Source organism: Mustela nigripes, chromosome 1 (genome assembly GCF_022355385.1).
Source record: "Mustela nigripes isolate SB6536 chromosome 1, MUSNIG.SB6536, whole genome shotgun sequence".
Classification (NCBI taxonomy): domain Eukaryota; kingdom Metazoa; phylum Chordata; class Mammalia; order Carnivora; family Mustelidae; genus Mustela; species Mustela nigripes.
This window is the reverse complement of record NC_081557.1, coordinates 114,272,321-114,296,724: the sequence shown is the minus strand read 5'-3', so window position 1 is coordinate 114,296,724 and position 24,404 is coordinate 114,272,321. Positions and strand designations below refer to the sequence as shown.

At 36.5% G+C, this 24,404-nt stretch overlaps 1 protein-coding gene across 1 annotated transcript in view; it reads right to left on the bottom strand.

Moving 5' to 3' along the window:
- GALNTL6 (polypeptide N-acetylgalactosaminyltransferase like 6) overlaps positions 1–24,404 on the bottom strand; it is a 1,234,451-nt gene that overhangs the window by 772,794 nt on the left and 437,253 nt on the right. Inside the window, exon 3 of the mRNA XM_059393223.1 lies at positions 8,040–8,148. Coding sequence (XP_059249206.1) covers positions 8,040–8,148 — 109 coding nt within the window. The remainder of the gene's footprint in view (positions 1–8,039; positions 8,149–24,404) is intronic.

The window sequence follows — 24,404 nt, the reverse complement described above, 5'->3', positions numbered from 1 at the left end:
AAACTTACTCATACAGGAGTGTCATTATTCAAAAACCCTGATGATTAAATGATTAAAGATAATGTTGTGATTTAGAGCCCTTGGGCAAGTGATTGTATTACAAGGAATTATATTTTTTAATTCGTTAAATATATATAGATAGATAGATAATTGCTATAAAAATTAAGTAGAGCAAAGGGATAGAAAGTGAATGAAAAAGACTATACCTATATATGATAATATGGTGACTGGCAAAATGTCTATACAGGTGATACATAGTCTTGTGACCTTCTGAAGTAGAAACTGGTTTGGAAGATACAAATTACCAGCATTCCAGGCAGCAGGAATAGCAAGTGAAAATCCTGCAACTTGTTTAGCATGCTCGAGGATAAGCGATGTAACCAGTGGAGAGACTAAGTATCAATCAGTAGGAGACCAGGAAAGTGACAAAAGTAGGGATGGATAATGTTGGACTTCATAATCAGGGAATTGATTTGGATTTAATTTTTATTATGATGGCCAGAATTTGTAAGCTTTTGAGCAGATGAGTCAAATGAAGTTTCCTCTAGTTGCTAATTGAAGAGCTGACTATGGGACAAGGAGAACTGTTGGTAGGCTACTGAAATAATTTAGCTAAGAGAGATCAAAGGTTTGATCAAAGGTTTGATCACTGTTTGATAACAGTGAAATGTCCTTCAACCATGCTGCACACTTTTCAAGAGCCATATAAGTCATTTTTGTCTATTTTTTTCCTCTGGAGTTTGGAGCAATATTTGAAATATAGTGACATTAAAAAGCATTTTTTGGACAAGTGAATGAATAAATGAATAAAATGATAAGATTTAATGAAAACTTTGAATATTCAAAACTATCATTAGCTAAAACAAATAGAAGTAGAGAAAAGTTAGATACAATTTCATAAGATTCCTGAGGCTTATAGTAAAATGCATAAGTTGATATGATTATACAAGAGGATAATCTGTTTCAAAGAAATAGATCAAATACAAGAGTTAAGAAGAGCTTTTTTCATGTTGAGTTCACACATAATGAAATCCAAAAACCAGTGATAAACACACTGAAAATCCTTAGAATTAAGACACAAAGAAAACTGGACAAGACAATTTTCAAATTTCAAAACTAAAAACAAGTGCTTTCTAGAAATAGAGATGAGCAGTGTCAAAAATGATTTCATACCAATCAAGAAATGGGCAGAGGACATGAACAGACATTTCTGCAAAGAAGACATCCAGATGGCCAACAGACACATGAAAAAATGCTCCACATCACTCGGCATCAAGGAAATACAAATCAAAACCTCAATGAGATACCACCTCACACCAGTCAGAATGGCTAAAATTAACAAGTCAGGAAATGACAGATGCTGGTGAGGATGTGGAGAAAAGGGAACCCTCCTACACTGTTGGTGGGAATGCAAGCTGGTGCAACCCCTCTGGAAAACAGCATGGAGGTTCCTCAAAAAGTTGAAAATAGAACTACCCTATGACCCAGCAATCGCACTACCGGATATTTACCCTAAAGATACAAATGTAAGTGATCCAAAGGGGCACATGCACCCGAATGTTTATAGCAGCAATGTCCACAATAGCCAAACTATGGAAAGAACTTAGATGTCCATCAACAGATGAATGGATAAAGAAGAAGTGGTATATATATACAATGGAATACTATGCAGCCATCAAAAGAAATGAAATCTTGCCTTTTGCAATGACATGGATGGAACAAGAGGGTATTATGCTTAGCGAAATAAGTCAATTGGAGAAAGATAACTGTCATATGATCTCCCTGATATGAGGAAGTTGAGAGGTAACATGGAGGTTTTGAGGGGTAGGAAAAGAATAAATGAAACAAGATGGGATTGGGAGGGATACAAACAATAAGAGACTCTTAATCTCACAAAACAAACTGAGGGTTGACAGAGGAAGGGTGGTTGGGTTATGGACATTGGGGAGGGTATGTGCTATGGTGAGTGCTGTGAAGTGTGTAAACCTGGCGATTCACAGACCTGTACCCCTGGGGTTAATAATACATTATATGTTAATAAAATAAAATAAAATAAACATAAAATGATTTCATAAAACACATGAGCATATGTGCACATGCACACATGTATACACACCACTCTAGATGGATTTTGTGAAAGGATGTTTTTACCACTTAGAGAAATATGTTACCAAACTTAGGAAACATCACATATACAATTAAGGAACAGCTACCTAAACCAACTGCATTTTCTTCTCAACATCTGCTCAAGTTATTAGATCCATAGTCAGAGATATGCCATAAGCAGAGTTATTTGATTTCAGAAATCCATGGACTTTCTTTTTTCAAATTATATATGGAGAAATGTAGCTGAATAGCTTTCTAACTGTTATTGTAATTATAATGAATAGTGTATAAGATAATGTAGTAAATAACATATCAATATCAACTTGTACATTGTCTTTTATATCAAAGGATTCCCTATTTTAGTTCCTTCCATTCCGCTTTTATAAATTATGTGAATGATATTCAAATAGCATGCATCTCAATTTTTTGATACAGTACCACTCAAAAGGATAGATAAACTGTTAAAAGATAAAATCTAATATTAATAAATTCTCAAATGAGAATCTGACGCTGAAACTAACTCAGTGGGACACAGTGAGGTCATATACAGAAAATGTATAATTAGAAAAAATAGTCATGCTAAAAATATGACTTAGTAACCATTCATGAGAAAGAGATCAGGGAATTAATTAAATGAAAACTAAATTTATCTGTTATCACAGTAGACCTTTATCCTTTCAAATTTGGTTTACCTTGTCTACGGCCATACCATCCTGAACGCGCCCAATCTCGTCTGATCTCGGAAGCTAAGCAGGGTCGGGTCTGGTTAGTACTTGGATGGGACACCTACAAATTTGGTTTACCTCTTCCAGGAAACCTTCCTGACCCTGAAATGCTATGTGAATTCACTTCTTCTATACTTAAAGTATTCTAGTTAATACGAATCCCAAAACAAAGAAGTGTAAGATTATGGAATAATAATCTGGGTTTCTATGAACATTAGTTAGAATTCTCCTAACAAATTCAAATAATCTTCTTAATTTAGTATAACTCTTATGGGTACAGATGCACTAGAAAATATCCCTGCTACTACACCTAAGGTCTTAGGGTCTATCCTTCAATCGCCTGTTTTCTGTTTATATTGTATTAATACAAGAAATGTTCATTTCCTAAAAGGTGAAAGCCATATCTTCCTCATTACTCACCTGTGGTGTTTGACAACATATTCCCTATCCCCCCAAAAAATCACCAACTAATTAAAAACAGATATTTAAAATACCTGATATCTCAAAAATTACCAGATATGCATCAAAGATGCACTTGCCAGAACAAAACAAACTAACACTATTAATATTAAATGTCTTAAGAAAGACATTTAATGAAATGCATGCAGCCTATTATGTTACTGTGCTTTTCCAAAGGTTATTGAGATTTGATCAGGAGGTAATTTCTGGATTTTCTTATTTTTAAGATAATTTCAGCATTTATGTAGTCCAGACATTTCAAAATGCAACTAAAATATAACTAACTGAAACATAACAAATATAAAACATTAGACTACAGAGAAGTTTGAAGTACTAAAGTGGTACTGAGAAGGGAACTGAGAGCCCTAAATCCGTGGTCTATAGTACTAGACTAAATTTAAAAGCTATGAGTCTATTTTTAAAATTAAAAAAAATATATAGCAATGAAAGGAATTAAAATAAAATAAATAATACATATAAGACTGTAAATCAATGAGAAAAATAGGATGGTAACATAAATAAAGTAACAAAATTGGTTTTCACAATGAATAATAAAATTGACAAGTTCCTGGTTTAATAGATTAAGAAGAAAAGAAGAAAAAAAAGTACAAATGATATTTGAAAGAAAACACAAAATAAATTTAAATGTTGCAGACATGAAATACTTAAGAACATTACAAATAAATTTGTTAATAAATATGAATATTTAGATGTAATGAATAAATTGCTGGAAAAATATAGTTGCAAGAAAAATAGACAAAAAAACTAGCACTATAACTATTTAAAAAGCTTAAGGTAGTAGTTAAAAATCTTTACTCCAAAAAAAGTTCAGGTCCAGACAGTTTTAGCTACCAGGTCTCCCTAATTATTAGAAAATATATAAGTCAAGCGGAGAAAGACAGCTATCATATGATCTCCCTGATATGAGGTAGTGGTGATGCAACACGGGGGCTTAAGTGGGTAGGAGAAGAATAAATGAAACAAGATGGGATTGGGAGGGAAACAAACCATAAGTGACTCTTAATCTCACAAAACAAACTGAGGGTTGCTGGGGGGAGGGGTTTGGGAGTAGGGGGGTGGGGTTATGGACATTGGGGAGGGCATGTGCTTTGGTGAGTGCTGTGAAGTGTGTAAACCTGGCAGTTCACAGACCTGTACCCCTGGGGATAAAAATATATGTTTATAAAAAATAAAAAATAAATAAAAAAAAAGAATAAATGGATGCACAAATGAAAAAAAAAAAAGAAAGAAAATATATAATTATCACATTCAACAACCAATTACGAAGTGTAGAAAAAGAGAAACTATTACTCAAGTAACTTATGGAGCTATCATTACATTGTTACCAAAACTTGACAAGGGCTCTATGAGAAAGAAAAACTCATGTCCAATATTCACTCATGAATAAAAAGAGTCAAAAATGTTGAATAAAATATTAGCAAACTAAATCCAGTAATACTAAAAAGACAGATTTAGTCTAGAAGGGCACAATTGATTTCCATTACAAAATCAATAGAAATAATTTACTCAACAGATTAAAGGAGAACATTTATCATATTTCCTATTTCAATAGATGAAAACAAGCAAAAAACCTTTGATTAAAAACAGCATTCACTTAGGTTTAAACAAAAATAAACCAAACTCTCAACAAACCTAGCTGAAGAAAGCTTAACAACCATAACAAATTTTATTTTTTTAATAGTGACATAAAACATTAAGGTATGTGTCTAATTTGTTATACTTAGAATTGTAACAAGTCAAAAATTGCCACCAACAACTACTATTCACCATTACACAGGAACACCTAGTAAGTGCAGTTACTAGAACTGAACAAAAAGAATGTATATTATAAGATCTGGAATGGAAAAAAATAACCACTGTCATTACTTGTAGATACCATGAGTATGTACATTAAAAATTTAAGCTAGCTTATAGGTAAATGATTATAATTAGTAGAAGAGTTTAGAAAGTTTTCTAAGTTCAAATAAATATTAAAATTTATTTTCTATAAGCCACCTATAAACAATGTGGAATTTCAATAAAATCAATAACACATAAAATACCCATAAAACATTAGTTTTCTAGGAATAACACTAAAAAAATCTGTGACTAAAATATAAACAAATTTCTAAAGATAATAAATAGGCAGAAAATTAAAACAATATATGCTATAGAATGGATCATTCAATAGTGAAAAATAGTCAACTATCTCTTAATTTAATTAACCTCTACCCCAGAACCACATACAAAAATATTTATAGCAACATTATATTCAACAACCAAAACGTAGGAACTCCCCAGATGCCCACGAAGAGGAGAATGTTGTAGAAAATTAAACAATAGTAGAAATAAATCAACTAGAATTACACACATTGACAGAAATGAATCTCAGAAATAATTCTGAGTGAAGGAAAAAAGTCATACATTATGATTCAATTTTTAGATCACAAACACAGAAAAAGGCAACAGCATTTGTTTAGGTATATGTAATTAGGTAGTAAAACACTACACAGATGATCCTTTTCCTTGGCTTGGATATTAAAGACCAGAGATGTTCATTTTGATTATGTGCCTGCTTGTATGTTTGTGTATGTATAGTCCTTTTATTTATGTTCTATTTCATAAAATTTTTAAAAATGATGAATTTTAGTCTATTTCATTTGTCATCTATCTTCCAATGAATTATATAATATGTTAGCATTTAAAAATTTTTTTAACTCCATAGAAAATTTCTGCCTTAGAAAATTTTTTAAATTCCCAATTTTCTTGGTAGGTCAACTTTCCCTTGGCCCAAATAAGATGAGGACAGCAACAGCATGTTTATACAGGAGCAGAGTTATATGAAGCAGAAATAAATGTGGAATACTGGATTTTGTATCCAAAACCATCAGCACAAGTGAAGTTTAGGCATAGCAAATTAGGTGAAAGAAACTTGGATGAATTAATAATTATAGTTATCATTAGTTGAGTTTATAATATGTCCAAATAATTAGCAAATTACTTTAGGTATTTTTTCTTTAAGGCTTACAAAAATTCTGCAAAGAATAGTATCAGAAAGATAAATGGATTTGCTACTTACACAGCTTATGTAGAGAAAAGTTAGACTCTGAATCCAGGTGTGCCTCTCCTTGCATATATGCTCTTGTCATTACTCCATATTGCCCAAATATTACTATTTGATGTCTAACAGTGGGGTCTAATAGAGCATGAAAAGACCTGATTTTTAATCTAGCTCTGTAAATTATTAGTTTGACCTTGGATAATACTTAATAAACTCTTAAAGACCTCAGTTCCATAGTCTTTTTTCTTTTTTTCTCTCTTCCTTTTCTTACAAATTGGGGATAATAATATGTGTTAGAGTCATTATAAATTTTAAATAAAATTCATATGTAAAGTATCTAATACAAAATATCTGTTCAATAAATTGCAGCTTCAGTTGATTAAATTATATGAACATCTCCAAAAAAATGTCAGCATCCTGGGGTTAGAAAGAGAAACAGTTGATTGGATTCATACAGGCTAATGGAGCAAATAGAAGAAAAGTGAAGACACTGGTAAAGAACTCACTTTCATGACTGTTCACTTGGTCATGGCCAAGATGGGCAGACGATGAAACCTGGAAGAGGCTCGTTCTCTGACAAATAGAGAACATCCTTAGGATGAACAACTTTAATGAAGTTGGGGGGGGTGGAGATCTTAATTTTTAAAGAAAAGGAATGGAAGAAGAAAATGAAAGAAGACTTTAATTAGGTCAACCACAACCAACCCAGAGCAAAGAACAGTTCACAACCTGCACAACTGCATAACTTTAAATACTCTCTCTCCAGGTTTCCTGATGAAATGAGCTATGAGAAAGTTTAACCAGGAGGACCTCATACTGTGATTAGTCACAGTTTTGCTGCTGATTTGACTTAGAATGCAGTGTCTCAGTGCTTTCCAGATTTCTTTACCAAACAAGAAGTTCTCTGTTTCTAAGGCAGCTTCACTATGGGGAAAAAAACAAAAACAAAACACAAAAACCCAGAGCTCCTCCGGTTGAGTAAAAGCATAAGGACTTCCTACCATATGTTACTCATGTTCATTTGATGTCTAATTATACACCTTTCTGAATCTCTATTACCAATTACTTAATTTTACAGTATTTCTACAAAGACTTATTTTTTTTAATATTTTTTAATTTTTAATTTTTTTTAAATATTTTTTCCAAGAAGTAAAATATTTTCTCTAGCCCAAGACTAGAATTCTGCTGCATATATACAGACCTACTTGTTTCTTTTCCATTCCCTGACTATTTGCTCAAGTACTGTCAACCTCAGGTCCCCAGATCCTGTGATCCACCAATTGCTGTAGCCTCCCCAACGCCTAGAATTGTAGTATTCCTTGAATACTGTGCATTGTCAGTTAGATATACCTCAGCCCTAACAAATGAATCAAACTCAACACAGGTGTCTACCACGGCAAGTCTCACTTATAAATCTCAATATCTTTCCGGAGATTATTAAAAGGCAGTTCAGAAATATGAAATATTATAGATTTCTAAAACTTGTATGTCCTCTTCTTAAGCTAATATTGTAAAAGCTATTCATTATTTGTTCTCTCTCTGAAATTTGAAATTGTTTTAATTCTCTCCAACATTGACTCCAATATCCCCAAAAGACATAGAAGAAATGCTAATTAGAGATCCTTTAAGTGACAAATGAGATACTGCAGTAAGTAAAATAGCACTTTGGCTTACACTGGACTTCATACCTGAGCGCATAGCCTCTTTCTGAATGCTTTCATAGTCATGCCAGTCCTTTCTTCTCAAACCATCTGTCCATGCATAGAATTGCCCATCTCCCAGGCCCAGTGGAAATGTCTGTGGAAAAGGAAAGTATTCAGAGCATAAAAAGGAGGTATTTCCTTTTGCATGGTAGGTAAACACAGCCGAGCACATAATAGGCAATCAAAGAATATTTGTTGAATAATGATTCTTCTAAGTATACTGAAAAGAAAGCTCTTGCTAGTGACAAGATTAATATACAGATTTTAAAATAAGAGCCTGGGTCACTCACAACCCCTACAATTTCCTATTCTGCTTTATCCAGAGACATTTTTAACTCACTGTATCACCTCCTCTGAGCATAATACTAGTAATGGTACTAAATAGAATTAATTTTGTTTGTGATTTGCAGTTTCATTCATTTTGATCAAGTATATTTGAATGCCCTGATAATAATATTAAGCAACCATTCACTGAATGCTCACTATAAGCCAGGCACTATGTTAAATACTCTGCATATAAAAGATTGTTTAATCTTTGTGGTAGTCTATGGTTAACTAGCTACATTTTTCTGCCAATTAAAGTTAGGCCAAAGAACAGAAATAATTTGAATTAAACCACAGTGGCAAAGTCAGAACTTGGAACAGTTAAGACCAAAATTGTGATCTTAACAACTATTAAAACTGTCTCCCATCTAGATTTCTGTCAAAGTATGGTACATGGTAACACTTGCAGTTGAAGTTAGCAACTACTCAACAACTATAGTCACAACATGTGTTTTATGCTTTGGTAAAACCCAGTATGTTCCAATGTCAACTTGAAAATTACACTTGTGTGCATTGTTATTTGGTGTTTATTCTTGGTAATAAGAAACAAATGTTTTGAATGAAATTTATTTTCACAATCTTAATACTCAACATAATATAAAATAAATGTTTTCATATCCACATACCAATTTTTTTTCTTGGTTTACTTTTTGAAGTAAATAATACATCCCCAGAATGAAGGGTAAAATTTAGAGTTTCAAATTAGATAAAACAAAAAAATAATCTGAGTGCAGTAACTTTATTCCAAGACAAATAAAATGCCTTATTTCTTAGTTTGAAATAGTAGGACTATTATATATCTCAGTCCATCTTTGTAGGTTATAAAGGATCCACTTGTTTGAAAGGATGAAAATGGAGTTTGACATGAAAAAATACTTAAAATCAGAATAAAGATTTGCCAAATCAGGTGACTATTATCTAGATATTTAAAGGAATTTGTGATTTCAGGAAAATGAAAATAATAGAGGAATAAACATACAAGGATGATGATGAGTTTATATAAAATACTGAGGATAATAAGAATAAATTCTTAAAGGAGGATGACAAGAAAGAGAAGTTATGGAAAAATTAACAGAAAAGAATATAGTAAAAATAGAAGAAAATGGGAAAATAATTTTGGAAAGACATTTGGGTTTATAATAGCAAACATTAAAAAAGTCATACACTTTTTCTAATTGATAATTGTTTTCATAATTAGAAATTTTACCAAAATTCAGCTGGGAATCAGACATTTTAAATAATCAAATAGCTTTAAAATGCAAAACTCATGTTTTGTCTCAAACTTGCATTTGCAATAATAAATACTGAGCAGTAATGGAAATCTCTTACACTGATTCAGATAAAACCAATTTATAAATATCACTTTTGGATTAAAATAGATCATTTCAAAACAAATTTTGATATTAAACATGAAGATTTTCTTGTGTAAACTCTAAATATCCAAACTCTCTCTTGTTACTCATTGGTTCACAAACAGGGCCCCGAAAAAGGAAAGAGGCAGGCCACTCCAGTATAGTGGTTGACAGGAATAATAAGCAAGGGAACTTATATATGAACCTTGTGTTGGGCACCCCAAGACATGTAGATCCTTGCACAGGCCAGCCAGAATCTCAAAAGTTTATATAGAGACCTTAATTGGGTTCAGTCACATATGCAATCTAATAGTCTCAACAATACCTTATTCTCTCAAGGCTGTTGTTTTAAACAATTCCTAGTGTGGGAGTAGTAGGTGGAGTGTATATTCCAAGGACACAGGAGGAGTGAGGAGCCTCTGATTGCCCAGGTCCCCATTCTCCTGCCAGCTGGTGGTCATGTCCTCATGATGATCTCCTCCAACACTTCACCCATTTTGACCAGCTCTTATAATCTAACACATTCCCCCTCTTCTGCAATGTGCCCTATGATGCCAACAAGTGTTTTACTAGTATGGAAATGGTTAATTTGGTTACTATCTGGCTACATTTGAGGCAGAGTACACAGAACCTATATAGGCATACACAAGTGAAAATACAGGTTAGCATAATGATTCTCAGAGGGAGGAGCAAGATGGGGGAATAGCACTGGGTCCCAGGAGTTCAGCTAGATAGTTATGAAACCATTCTGAACACCCACAAACTCAACAGGAGATCAAAGCGAATAAGAGCAGCAATTCTAGGAACAGAAATCAACCACTTTCTGGAAGGTAAGACTTGCAGAGAAGTGAATCAGAGGCAGCATATAGGAAGGCAGACCGCAGGGGCAGGGGCTGGCTCTTGGCAAGCAGTAGAGCAGCAGAGCACAAAATCAGAACTTCCAGAAGTATACTCCACTGAGGAACGTTGCTCCAGAGGCTAAGCAAGGGGTGGGACCCTTATGTGGACAGTGTGGCCTCAGGACCTGCGGGTTCAGAAAAAGACCAGGGGTGTCTGAGTGTAGCAGAGCTGCCAGGTATCGGAGAGGGGAAGCCGGCTACAGAGACAGAAACGAGGTGGGGGCTCTCAGCTTGGGCTTACTTTAAACCATGATCTAAGGCAAAATCCAGCCACTACTCTTCGAGCTGGAACACCACAAGTGGCAGATCTGGGGAAACCTCCTCCTTCCACGTCTGGAAGGAGTGGCGAAGGAGCCTGTGGCAGGAGTCTGCTGGGTCACAGGCCCGGTGAGCATGGAGTGCCGCTGGAGACCAGGGAAACTCTTGACTGCTTTTCTCTGAGGGTACACTGAGGAGTGGGGCCCCGAGATCTTACCTCCTCCAGGCTGAAGATTGGGAGGCTGCCATTTTCTTTCCCTTCCTCCAAACCTCTACAGAAAGCATTCAGGGAGCAAAAGCTACAGAGAGTGAACCCAAGCAGATGACTTAGCTTGGTAAGGGTGGTACAACTCTGCCTCAGGCAAAGACATTTGAGAATCACAACAGGCCCCTCCCTCAGGAGACCATCAAGAATATCCAGCCAAGACCAAGTTCACCAATCAATGAGAACTGCAACACTTCAGAGCTACAGGAATATAGTACATATAATTCATGGCTTTTCCTCCATGATTCCTTAGCCTTCCAAAGTTAAATATTTTAAATTTTATTTTTTTCTTGTTATATTTTTAAAAAATTTTCCTCTTTCATATTTTAATGTTTTTTAAACTATTTTATCATATCAACACTGTTTTAAAAATCTTTCTACATTTTCATTGTTATAGTCATGTTTTATTCCTTTATTGCATTTAACCATATTTTTTATATACATATAAGTTTTTCTTTCTTTAACATTTTGGGATACAGTTTCTTCTAGAAGACCAAAACAGACCCTAAATCTAGCATATGGCTTTGTTCTAGTCTCCAGTCTGATCATATTCTTTCCTCTTTTTTAACCAGCTTCTTATTAATCAATTTCTTTTTTAGAATCTTTTAAAATTTTCATCTTTACAGTCATATCCCATCCTTCATCATGTTTACACTTATTTTATATATATATGTATGTATATATGTACATATATATATACACTTTATATATATACATATATATACATATATATATGTATGTATATATATATATATATATATATACTTCTTTCTTTAAAATTTTGGGAAGTAGTTTTTTCTGACAGACCAAAATACACCCAAAATCAAGTCTGTGGCTCTCTTCTATTCACCAGTCCAATATATATATATATATTTTTTCTTTTTTCTTCCCCCCCACCCCCCAGTTTCGTGACTCTTCTTATTTGGTTAGTGTATATTTTTCTGGGGTCATTGCTACCCTTTTAGTATTTTGTTCTCTCATTCATCTATTCTTATTTGGATAAAATGACAAGCAGAAAAACTCACCTCAAAAAAAGAACAAGAGGCAGTATTGGTACTAGTACTGATGACTAGGGACCTAATAAGTACAGACATTAGTAATATGTCAGAGCTAGAGTTCAGAATGATGACTATCAAGGTGCTATCTGGGCTCAATAAAACATAGAAAATACTAGAGGATCCCTTTCTGGAGAAATAAAAGAACCAAAACCTAACCAAGGTGAAATCAAAAAAGGTATTGATAAGGTGCAATAAAAAATAGAGGTTCTTACTGCTAGGATAAATCAGGCAGAAGAGAGAATCAGTGATACAGAAGACCAAATGATGGAGAATAAAGAAGCTGAGAAAAAAAGAGAGATAACTACTGGACCATGAGGGCAGAATTCAAGAGATAAGTGATACCATAAGTCAAAACTGTATTAGAATAATTGGGATCCCAGAAGAAGAAGAAAGAGAGAGGGGGCAGAATGTATATTGGAGCAAATTATAACAGAGAATTTCTCTAATTTGGTGAAGGATGCATGCATCAAAATCCAGGAGACACAGAGAATCCCCCTCAAAATCAATAAAAATAGGTCCACACCCCATCATCTAATAGTAAAACTTACAGGTCTCAGTGGTAAAGAGAAAATCCTGAAAGCAGCTCGGGACAAGAGGTTTGTAACATACAATGGTAGAAATATTAGATTGGAAGCAGACCTACCCACAGAGATCTGGCAGGCCAGAAAGGACTGGCATGATATATACTCAGATCACTAAATGAGAAAAAAAAAATGCAGCTAAGAATACTAGAATACCAGCCAGGTTGTTATTGAAAATAGAAAAAGAGATAAAAAGCTTCCAGGACAAACAAAAAACTAAAAGAATTTGCAAACACTAAACCAACCCTACAGAAAATATTGAAAGTGGTCCTCTAAGCAAAGAGAAGGACTAAAAGTAACAGACCAGAAAGGAACAGAGACAATATACAGTAACAGTCACCTTACAGGTAATACAGTGGTACAAAATTCACATCTCTCAATAGTTACCCTGAATGTAAATGTGCTAAATGCTCCAATAAAAAGACACATCATATCAGAATGGATAATAAAACAAGATGCACTGATATGCTGTCTGCAAGAAACTCATTTAGACCCAAAGACATCTCCAGATTTAAAGTGAGGGGGTGGAAAACAATTTACCATGCTAATGAACATCAAAAGAAATCTGGGGTGGCAATCCTTCAATTGGATAAATTAGATTTTAAGTCAAAGACTATAATACAGATGAGGAAGAGCACTATATGATACTTTAAGGGTCTGTCCAACAAGAAGACCTAGCAACTTTAAGTATCTATGTCCCTAACTTGGGAGTAGCCAATTATATAAACCAATTAATAACAAAATCAAAGAAACGCATCAACAATAATACAATAATAGTAGGGGACTTTAACACACCCAACACTGAAATGGACAGACCATTTAAGGAAAAGATCACCAAGGAAATAAAGGCTTTAAATGACACATTGGACCAGATGGACATCACAGATATATTCAGAACATTCCATACCAAAGCAACAGAATACACATTCTTCTCTAGTGCACATGGAACATTCTCTAGAATAGATCACATCCTGGTTCACAAATCAGGTCTCAACCATTACCAGAAGATTGGGATCATTCCCTGCCTATTTTCAGACCACAATGCATTGAAACTACAGCTCAACCACAAAAGGAAAGTTGGAAAGAACTCAAATACATGGAGGCTAAAGAATGAATGGATCAACCATAAAATTAAAGAAGAATTTAAAAAATTCATAGAGACAAATGAAAATGAAAACACAACTGTTTAAAATCTTTGGGACACAGCAAAGGCAGTCCTGAGAGAAAAGTATATAGCAATACAAACCTTTCTCAAGAAACAGGAAAGGTCTCAAGTACACAATCTAACCCTACACCTAAAGGAGCTGGAGAAAGAACAGCAAAGAGAGCCTAAACCCAGCAGCAGAAGAGAAATAATAAAGATCAGAGCAGAAAGCAAAAGAATAGCAGAACAAATAAATTAAACTAGGAGCTGATCCTTTGAAAGAATTAATAAGATTGATAAACCCCTCCAACTTATCAAAAAGAAAAGAGAAAGGGCCCAAATTAACAAAATCACGAGTGAAAGAGCAGAGATCACAACCAACACCAAAGAAATACAAAAAATTATGAGTACATATTATGAGCAACTATACACTAGCAAATTTGATAATCTGGAAGACATGGATGCATTCCTAGAGGCATATAAACTACCAAAACTGAACCAGGAAGATATGGAAAACTTGAACAGACCATAACCAGCAAGAGATTGAAATAGTCATCAAAAATCTCCCAATAAACAAGAGCTCAGGGCCAGACGGCATCCCAGGGCAATTCTTCCAAACATGTCAAGAAGAATTAATACCTATTCTCCTGAAACTGTTCCAAAAAATAGAAATGGATGAAAAACTTCCAAACTCATTTTATGAGGCCAGCATTACCTTGATCGAAAAACCAGACAGGACCCTATCAAAAAGGGGAATTACAGACCAATATTCTTGAGGAACATGAATGCAAAAATTCTCACCAAAATACTAGCCAATAGAATCCAACAGTACTTTAAACAGATTATTCAGCACGACCAAGTGGGATTTATTCCAGGACTGCAAGGTTGGTTCAACATCTGCAAATCAATCAATCAATGTGATACAATACATTAATAAAAGAAAGAACAAGAACCATATGATGCTTTCAATAAATGCTGAAAAAGCATTTGACAAAGTATGGCATACTTTCTTGATCAAAACTCTTCAAAGTGTAGGGATAGAGGGCACATACCTCAATATTATCAAAGCCATCTATGAAAAACCACAGGGAATATCATTGTCAATGGGGGAAAACTGAGAGCTCCTCCCCTAAGGTCAGGAACTTGGCAGGGCTGTCCACTATCACCACTGCTATTCAACATAGTACTAGAAGTCCTAGCTTCAGCAATCAGATAACAAAAAGAAATAAAAGTCATCCAAATCGTAAAGAAGAAGTCAAACTCTCCCTCTTTGCAGATGGTATGATACTTTATATGGAATACCCAAAGGACTCTACTCCAAAACTGTTAGAACTCATACAGGAATTCAGTAAAGTGTCAGGATATAAAATCAATGCACAGAAATCAGTTGCACTTCTATACACAGAAATAAGTTGCACTTCAAGACAAAAGAAAAAAAAAATTAAGGAGTTGGTCCCATTTACAATTGCACCCAAAATCATAAGCTATCTAGGAATAAACCTAGTCAAAGAGGCAAAGAATCCACACTTGGAAAACTATAAAGTAGTCATGAAAGAAATTGAGGAAGACACAAAGAAATGGAATAATGTTCCATGCTCATGGATTGGAAGAACAAATATTGTGAGAACATCTATGCTACCTAAAGCAATCTGCATATTTAATGCAATCCTTATCAAAATATCATCATTTCTTTTTCAAAGACATGGAACAAATAATCATAAAATTTATATGGAACCAGAAAAGACCTTGAGTAGCCAGAGGAATGTTCAAAAAGAAAATCAAAGTTGGTGGAATCATAATTCTAGACTTCATGATCTATTACAAAGCTGTAATCGTTAAGAAAGTATGGTAGTGGCACAAAACAGACAAATAGATCAATGGAACAGAACAGAAAGCCCAGAAATGGACCCTCAACTCTATGGTCAACTAATATTCGACAAAGCAGGAAAGAATGTCTAATGGAAAAAAGTGTCGTCAACAAATGGGGTTGGGAAAATTGGATGGCCACATGTAGAAAAATGAAACAGGACTATTTCCTTATACCACATACAAAAATAGACTCCAAATGCATGAAAGACCTCAAAGAGACAGGAATCCATCAAAATCCTTGAGAAGACACAGGCAGCAACCTCTTTGGCATCAGCTGAGGCAACTTCTTCCTAGAACCATCACCAAAGGCAAAGGAAGCAAGGGCAAAAATGAACTATTATGACTTCATCATGCTAAAACACTTTTGCACAGCAAAGGAAACAGTTAACAAAACCAAAAGACGACTGACAGAATGGGAGAAGATATTTGCAAATGACATATCAGATAAAGGGCTAGTATCCAAAAATCTATAAGGAATTTATCAAACTCAACACCCAAAGAACAAATAATCCAATCAAGAAATGGGTAGAAGACATGAAAAGACATTTCTGCAAAGAAGACATCCAAATGGCCAATAGACACATGAAAAGTTCTCAACATCACTTGGCATCAGGGAAATACAAATCAAAACCATAGTGAAATACCACCTCACACCAGTCAGAATGGCTAAAATTAACAAGTCAGGAAGTGACAGGTGTTGGTGAGGATGCACAGAAAGGGGAACCCTCCTACACTGTTGGTGGGAATGCAAGCTGGTGCAGACACTTTGGAAAACAGCATGGAGGTTCCTCAAAAAGTTGAAAATAGAGCTATCCTGTGACCCAGCAATCGCACTACTGGGTATTTACCCTAAAGATACAAATGTAGTGATCTGAAGGGACATGTGCACCTGAATATTTATAGCAGCAATGTCCACAATAGCCAAACTATGGAAAGAACCTATATTTCCATCAACAGATGAATCAGTAAAGATGTATATTTATATACAATGGAACACTATCTAGCTATCAAAAACAACACCACCACAACAATGAAATCCTGCCATTTGCAATGACGTGGATGGAACTAGAGGGTATTATGCTAAGTGAACTAAGTCAATCAGAGAAAGACAATTATCATATGATTTCTCTGATATGAAGAATTTGAGAGGCAGTGCAGTGGTTTGTGGTGGGAAAAGGGGAAAAAAATGAAACAAGATGGGACCGGGGAGGGAGACAAACTATAAGAGACTCTTAATCTCAGGAAACAAGAGAGTTGCTGGGGGGTAGGGGGAGGAGGGATAGAGTGGCGGCTGGGTTATGGACATTGGGGAGGGTATGTGGTAGGTGAGTGCTGTGAATTGTGTAAGACTGATGATTCACAGGGGCGCCTGGGTGGCTCAGTGGGTTAAGCTGCTGCCTTCGGCTCAGGTCATGATCTCAGGGTACTGGGATCGAGTCCCACATCGGGCTATCTGCTCAGCAGGAAGCCTGCTTCCTTCTCTCTCTCTCTCTGCCTGCCTCTCACTGTACTTGTAATTTCTCTCTGTCAAATAAATAAATAAAATCTTTAAAAAAAAAAAAAAAAAGACTGATGATTCACAGACCTGTACCCCTGAAGCATATAATCTACATTATATGTAAATTAAAAAAAAAAAAGATAATGATTCTCAAAAGAAGTTCCTTTTTTTTTTTTTTTTCCCCACCATGATCACAACCGGTGATTTACTAAGTCCTCTTCACTGGGGCTTAGATTGCTCAGGATGTTTACTTGTATCCTCATGTGATTTAATAAAGATGATATGCTAACAGACTCATCAGGTGTGAACACACAACATTCTGTTTGGATAATGGCACAGGCACTTCCTTGCAAGGAGCTAATAGTGTCCAACGCCATCCTGGTTTGAACGACAGCTTTTCCCACTTAAGACATTTAGGTATTCAGTAAAGACAGAATTTGTTGGCTATTCCTTAAGGATTGCTGGGTGAATTTAATAAGGCCTTTTATGTCTGCTACAATGTCCTTCAGGCCAGTGGAGGAAACAAAGATGGTAGTCAATGAACTACTCCCTTTGAAAAGAGAATATGCCTGTCTGGCCTTGAAGAAAGAGAAATTGTCAGCTTTAGGAATTTGTCCTTGTTGACTAGTTTGCTGGGAGAGGTAGCACTGTCAGGCATGAGGAGATGGACAGGGGAGTGAGATATGCCAGAGCAGAACCTTCACCCTCTTCCCTCTTTTGATGGTGCTTTTTTTTTTTTTTTTTTTAAGATTTTATTTATTTACTTGACAGAGAGAGATCACAAGTAGGCAGAGAGAGAGGAGGAAGCAGGCTCCCCGCCGAGCAGAGAGCCTGATGCGGGGCTCGATCCCAGGACTCTGAGATCATGACCTGAGCCGAAGGCAGCGGCCCAACCCACTGAGCCACCCAGGCGCCACCTTGATGGTGCTTTTTAAATTCCAGGCATACGGCTTTCCAGTAGGTCTAGCTGGCAGCAAGACAATGAGATTCCAGCATAGAATGAGTAGCTCCCTCTTACGCAGGTGTGCTAAGTAACTCCCCATCCCAGTAGGATATCTCATTGTGAATTCCAATAGATAATTCCTTTCCTAGGTTTGATGGGACTTGATATTCTCAGCAGTATAGCATATTGTTCCCACAACTTCCATAACTTTTTAGTATTTGGTGCCTTGGCAGGGATCCCCAGTCTGGCATATAGGCCAATAGGACCTACTGGTTGACCATAAAAATGTACGAAAGCCTCAACAGTACTTTAGTCTACCTGGCCAAAATAGTTTTGCCTTCTAGTAATCTAAACTGCTGCTTTACTATTCCTTTTTTTCCTTTCTACCAACCCTGCTGCTTTGGGGTTATAGAGGAGATGAAATCTTTATTCAATGTCATGTTCTTTTCCTCCGTTTTGCACATCATCATCCATTCAACAAGGGTATCCACACATGATACTCAGCTTCTCTAATCCCCTAATGGTAGCAGCATGATTTTCACAGAGACAAAAGGAAGCTAAGGTTAAGCAAGAGGCAGAGGCAGTGTCCAAACAAAAGTACATTTAGAAGCCCACTAGGAGGGAGGGTGCCAAAATTCACTAATATCTCACTGTTTGGGAATGCTCTTATTTGGAAAGTCTGCCCCAGATTCCTTTGGCAGTTGACTGAAGTATTGCTTATAACACAGAGAACATGCTGTTACTACCTTAAACAAGTCACTGTATTTCAAGGCCAATGTTTTATCTTTGACAATATATCATCCTACCCAGGCACTATGGTGGTTGTTCTTTCCATGAACCAATTTGCTGTATCTACTAGAAGGTCAGTTTATGGCTTATACCTAAGCCTGAGCATCAGCTTCCTGATTGCCATGGGGTGTCAGTGCCTTTAGGAATCTAGACTGGGAACACTGTGAGATTTGTAAGCCCAAATGTGTTTCCCATATCCTGACCCCACAAGGGCTTACTCATGATCATTCACCCGTTAAGCTCCCAATCCCTTTAGAACTACCCAGCTGTCAGTGCAGAGTAAAGGCCAAGTGATCACAAGTCAGACTGTTAGGAGTTTAGTCTATTGGGGCTCTGTTTCTTTTCTGTTTCCATCCAGATGTCAGTCCTGGGCTGAATAGCAAAAGCAGTCTCTGAATAGATAGCCCTGACTAGATCAATCAGTGGGAATTTCCCCTGTCCCTTTTCTCCAGGACATCCTAGCCAACACAGGAATAGGGGCAGGGGCATTTGGAAGAGCTATATCTTCGGCAGTCTAGTAGCACCTGCATTCCTAGAGACAGTGGGCTGGTGGGCATGGTGCTCCTCTGCTCTAAACAGGCATGCTGGTTACTCAAAGTGGGAGTTTGAGCTAAGGCAGAAGTGGGTCAATGAAACATATTATCAACCCATCCCCTGATAGGAAGGAAAGTTCTTAATACAGTGTGCTGTTCCTTTGTGAGAGGCTCTATCTGGAGGAATGCTGTTAAAAACTATTGATCTATGGGGGTATATCAGGTTTCTGCTCCCTATCAGGTTCTGAAATCCTGAGTACTCTCCTCTTCTGTTTTCTATGCCACGGGGCCCAAGTCATTCCTTCTAGCATCACAGATATATCTAACTCAAATGGTAGCTCTGCTTGGGAGATGCTCAGCTTCACTAGTAGTTGTGTCTTCTCAAAGGGGGTTTGCTGCTCTGATGCCCAGTCCCACACATGCTCTTCATTTACCATGCAGTATAAATGATGGAGACACTGCCAGGTGGGGAAATAAATGCCCATCAAAACGCTCAAATCCCTACAAAGGCTTGTACCTCTTGCACGTTCTTTTTTTTTTTTTTTAATTTTTTAAAAAATTTTTAGCATAACAGTATTCATTATTTTTTCACCACACCCAGTGCTCCATGCAATCCGTGCCTTCTATAATACCCACCACCTGGTACCCTCTTTCACGTTCTTAAGTGTTGGGCAGACTTTTCAATCACAGCTTCTGAGACAACTCACATCTTATCCAACCAGATGACTCTCAAAAACTTTATGGTGGTGTCTGGGCTTTGAATTTTCTGTGGGTTCACAGCCCATTTTCTCCCTTGCAGATGTTCCAGCAAAATCTGCAGAGTATCCTGCTGCAGAAGTAAATCTTTACTTGTTAACATTATATCATCGTTGCTTAAGATAGTTCTACAAAAAGCTCGTAAAAACCCCTAAACGTAGAGAGTCCAATGGCACCCATCTCAGGTCCCCTCCCTCTTTGGGAGCTTTGTGTTACTGCTCAATAAACTTTGCTTTGCTGCCCACCACTCTTCCTCTGGTCCACCTCATCCTTCTTCCAAGTGCATGACCAAGAACCATGGACACTAAAGGAAAAGAAATACTGAAACAATTGGGCATCGACGGCCCCTGAACCACCCACGGCAGAAGCCTGCCCACTGCAGCAGCCACTCTTCTTTTTCTGTCTCTGTGCTCTACTCTGGAGTTTCTCATACAATTGCATCAGACCAGCTAGCATTTTCAGTTATCCCCATGCTTGCACGGTGGTCCACAGCCTCCAATACACAGACCACACCCCCTGATGGATAGCCAGCTTGTAATATTCCCCACAGATGCATCCTTCCTAAAGACCATTTCTTCTGTCTCCCAGCTGGCTTGCCAAGTTTTGATTCACAACACAGGGGGCAGGAAGAGACAGAAGAAAGAGGCAGGCCATTACAGATTGGTATGCAGCGTGCTTAATAAAGAAGGCACTTACATACAAGGCTAATCTGGGGCTCCGCAAAACGAATAGACTTCTGTACTCAGCCACCAAATCTTAGAAGTTTTTATGGATACATTAACTAGATCAGATCAGGATATATTCAGTCTAAATGGTCTAAACTCTCTTAAGGCTATGCCCTTTAAATAGTGTGGGAAGGGTGGAGGGGTGAGGAACCTCTAATTGCAACAATCCAGCTTAGGGGTCAACCAGCGGTCATGTCCTCTATACAACCTCCTCCCACATTACCAGGCACATTCTATTCCCCTATTTTGATTCATCTGATGTAGAGAATTCTTAGCAACTGGCAATACAAAGCAGATTGAACAAAAGAGTTAATCTTTGCTTTCTCTAGACACTTTATGAAAATGACAGTAAAGCATCAGATGAATCAAGAAAGCAGATAGAGTGACATAAAGTTTTTGTAAATGGCTGAGATTACTGAGAGGGAAACACTTTTAATGCCATTGAATTTTGAAAATATTTCAAATTAGAGGCTTCAGGTATTTCTGAGGGTGAAGTTAAAGGTCAAAACAAAATAACTGGCATTTTTATGCAGGACAATTAGACTCTCCTTGCTTCTCTTATCAATTCCCAAATCAAAATGATATCTGAGACCCTTTCACTGCACACCCCATCCATAGAGTAGTGTATTTTGAATGAAAGAAGAAACAACTGTAAACAAGGGTGTCAAGCTGTAGCAAAAATCAAGGTTCCATGTAACTCTATATACTAAGCATGTTAACCAAAGTTATCTGCCCCTACTTGGCTCCCAGAAAGCTGCCATCCCCTTACACCCTTTAAACAAGAGATAGATGAATTCCTATCTGGAGAACTGAGTTAAGAGAGATAGGGGTACTTTTTCTAGATATATACCTAGGCATTACATGGGGAAGTCCTTAATCCATGAAACTCTGTAGTAGTATTTTTCACTACTTCACTTAGAGTATGAACAGGTAGGCAAGGATTACCAAATATTCAGGAAAAGTTTTAACATAAAATTCAGAAGCCAAAACAAATAAAAGATGCAATAAATTGGAAGGAAACAGACAACATAAGTCTCAGAAAAATTCTTCCCTACCCCCTAAATCTAAATTCAATTCCCTCAAAGAGCTTTAAGAAAAAGTTCCTCCATAGAAACAGAAATTTAAAAAGAAGAAGAAGGAGAAAAAGAAGCAGAAGCAGAGGCAGCATGTAGAGAATTTAAAAAAGAACTCTTAGAAAGTGAAAATGGGATAAGCAAGCATAGGATGATTAAGAAAGGAACCCCACTAAGGTAAAACAAACAAAAAACAAAACAAAACAAAAAAACAGAAGAAACAAGAGGGCCAATGCCAAAGTTGTGACACTGAAGGAAGAGAGCAAAATGGCAGCAAGTCTAGAGATTCTCCAGTCCTGAATTGCTCTGCAAAAACAAAACCAAACAAAAAAACCAAAAACCAAATAGACAAGTTTTCCTTTTGCTTACTTTTCAAAAATGTATTGAAAGGAGAGTTACAGTTCTTCCCAAGAGACTGGGGTGAATTAATGATGCATGCATAAAAATAAAAGCAAATGAAAATTGTGGCAATTAATAGGTCAGAGGGGATAAAAGAACAATGTATAAGAAATAAAGTATAATCACAGCACACTATTTGATCCAGGTATGAATACACTAAACACTGGTTTAACGAAACCAGTTTAACTAAAATTGGTTTAACTAAACACTGGTTTAACTAAAATTGGTGTTATACCTACCAAACAGTGAGGGAAAGAGTGAAAAAAGATAATTAAATATGTATTTATATAATAGGAAAACAATAGATAAAAAACAAAATGAAAAAATCAAGTAACAGTAAACACACATGCTTTTTACAAATATAGATGCATATAACAGAGTAAAGATAAAATATTGACGTTGTTGACCTTGGGTATCAGAAAGTACAAATAGAGGGAAATGGGCTAGGGTTACCATTATAGGCTTTATATTATGATTACATTTAAATTATTTGTAAATATTACTTCATATAAAAAATAAATCTCAAATTGTATCTTACACATTCTTGGCAGTTACCAGCACACTAGCAAGGTGTGTTAGAATCATGAAAATATTTTATGACAGTACAGGAAACAGGTTAAAGCAGATCATCTGAAACTGCGCTTTAATAAAGGCTATCTGAGGATTTGCTACACTAATACCTCTTCTTATCTGTATCAGTGTTTCTCACAGACCAGCAGCATCAGCATCACCTGGGATCTTATTAGAAATACAATTCCCTGGTCCCAACTCATGCCTGTTAAATCAGAAACTTTTGAGAGAAGAGAGACACAAAAGTCTATGTTTTAACAAGTTCTCCAGGTGATTCTAAGGCTTGCCTAAAATTTGAGAACCACTAATTCATATGAATAGGAAAGTGATACGATTATCCCATTAAAAAAATATGTCAGACTTGGGACGCCTGGGTGGCTCAGTTGGTTGAGCAGCTGCCTTCGGCTCAGGTCATGATCCCAGCGTCCTGGGATCAAGTCCCACATCGGGCTCCTTGCTCAGCAGGGAGTCTGCTTCTCCCTCTGCGTCTGCCTGTGTTCACTCTCTCTCTCCCTCTCTCTCTCTCTCTGACAAATAAATAAAATCTTTAAAAAAAAAGAAAAGAAAATATGTCAGACTTATTCACAAAGCATGTGGCTCTTGTGGCTCTATCTACCAAAGAATCTTTCCTCCCCTGCCTCCCCCCAGCTAGGGCTGATGATCAGTATAAACACTAAGTGTGTTTGCATCCTTTTCACCTGCCAGAAAGGTAGGTGAATAAACCTAAATCAGTCCCAGTACATTTGTATAGAACTGCCTTGGTTTTGACAGCTTAGCCATCTGGGAAATGACCCATAACTATTTTGACCTTTCCTTTCACATGAGCAATCTCCAGCACCCAGATCCATTTGCTTCTCTTCTGGGTTATATCATGTGTCCTCTCTATGATTACAGTAGTTTAGATCCATTATCTCTGACCTTGTAAAATAAATATAACAAGTATCATATCTTCATGAGGTGTATATTTCAGACCCATCATTCAGTCGGCCATTTATTTGTGAGCACCTTTTGTTTTTCACCTTGCAGACTTTTCATTCATTGCAGTGTCACTACACTACAAATAATTAACTTGAAAAAATTACTGGGGATGGGAGAGACAGACTCCATTAAGTAGAAAGCATATGCAATAGACCTGAACCTGGAGCCTAACGAAAGATAATATACTTGACAATGGGTCATCAGAAAAAGTTTCCAAGAGGAAAACATGACTTGTAGACAATGCGTTTATCAGAGGTGACAGACTGAAACACTTTCTGGGGTCAAAAATGTAGCACGAATGGACAAAAAACTCAATTGTGCCACTCCAGAAATGGA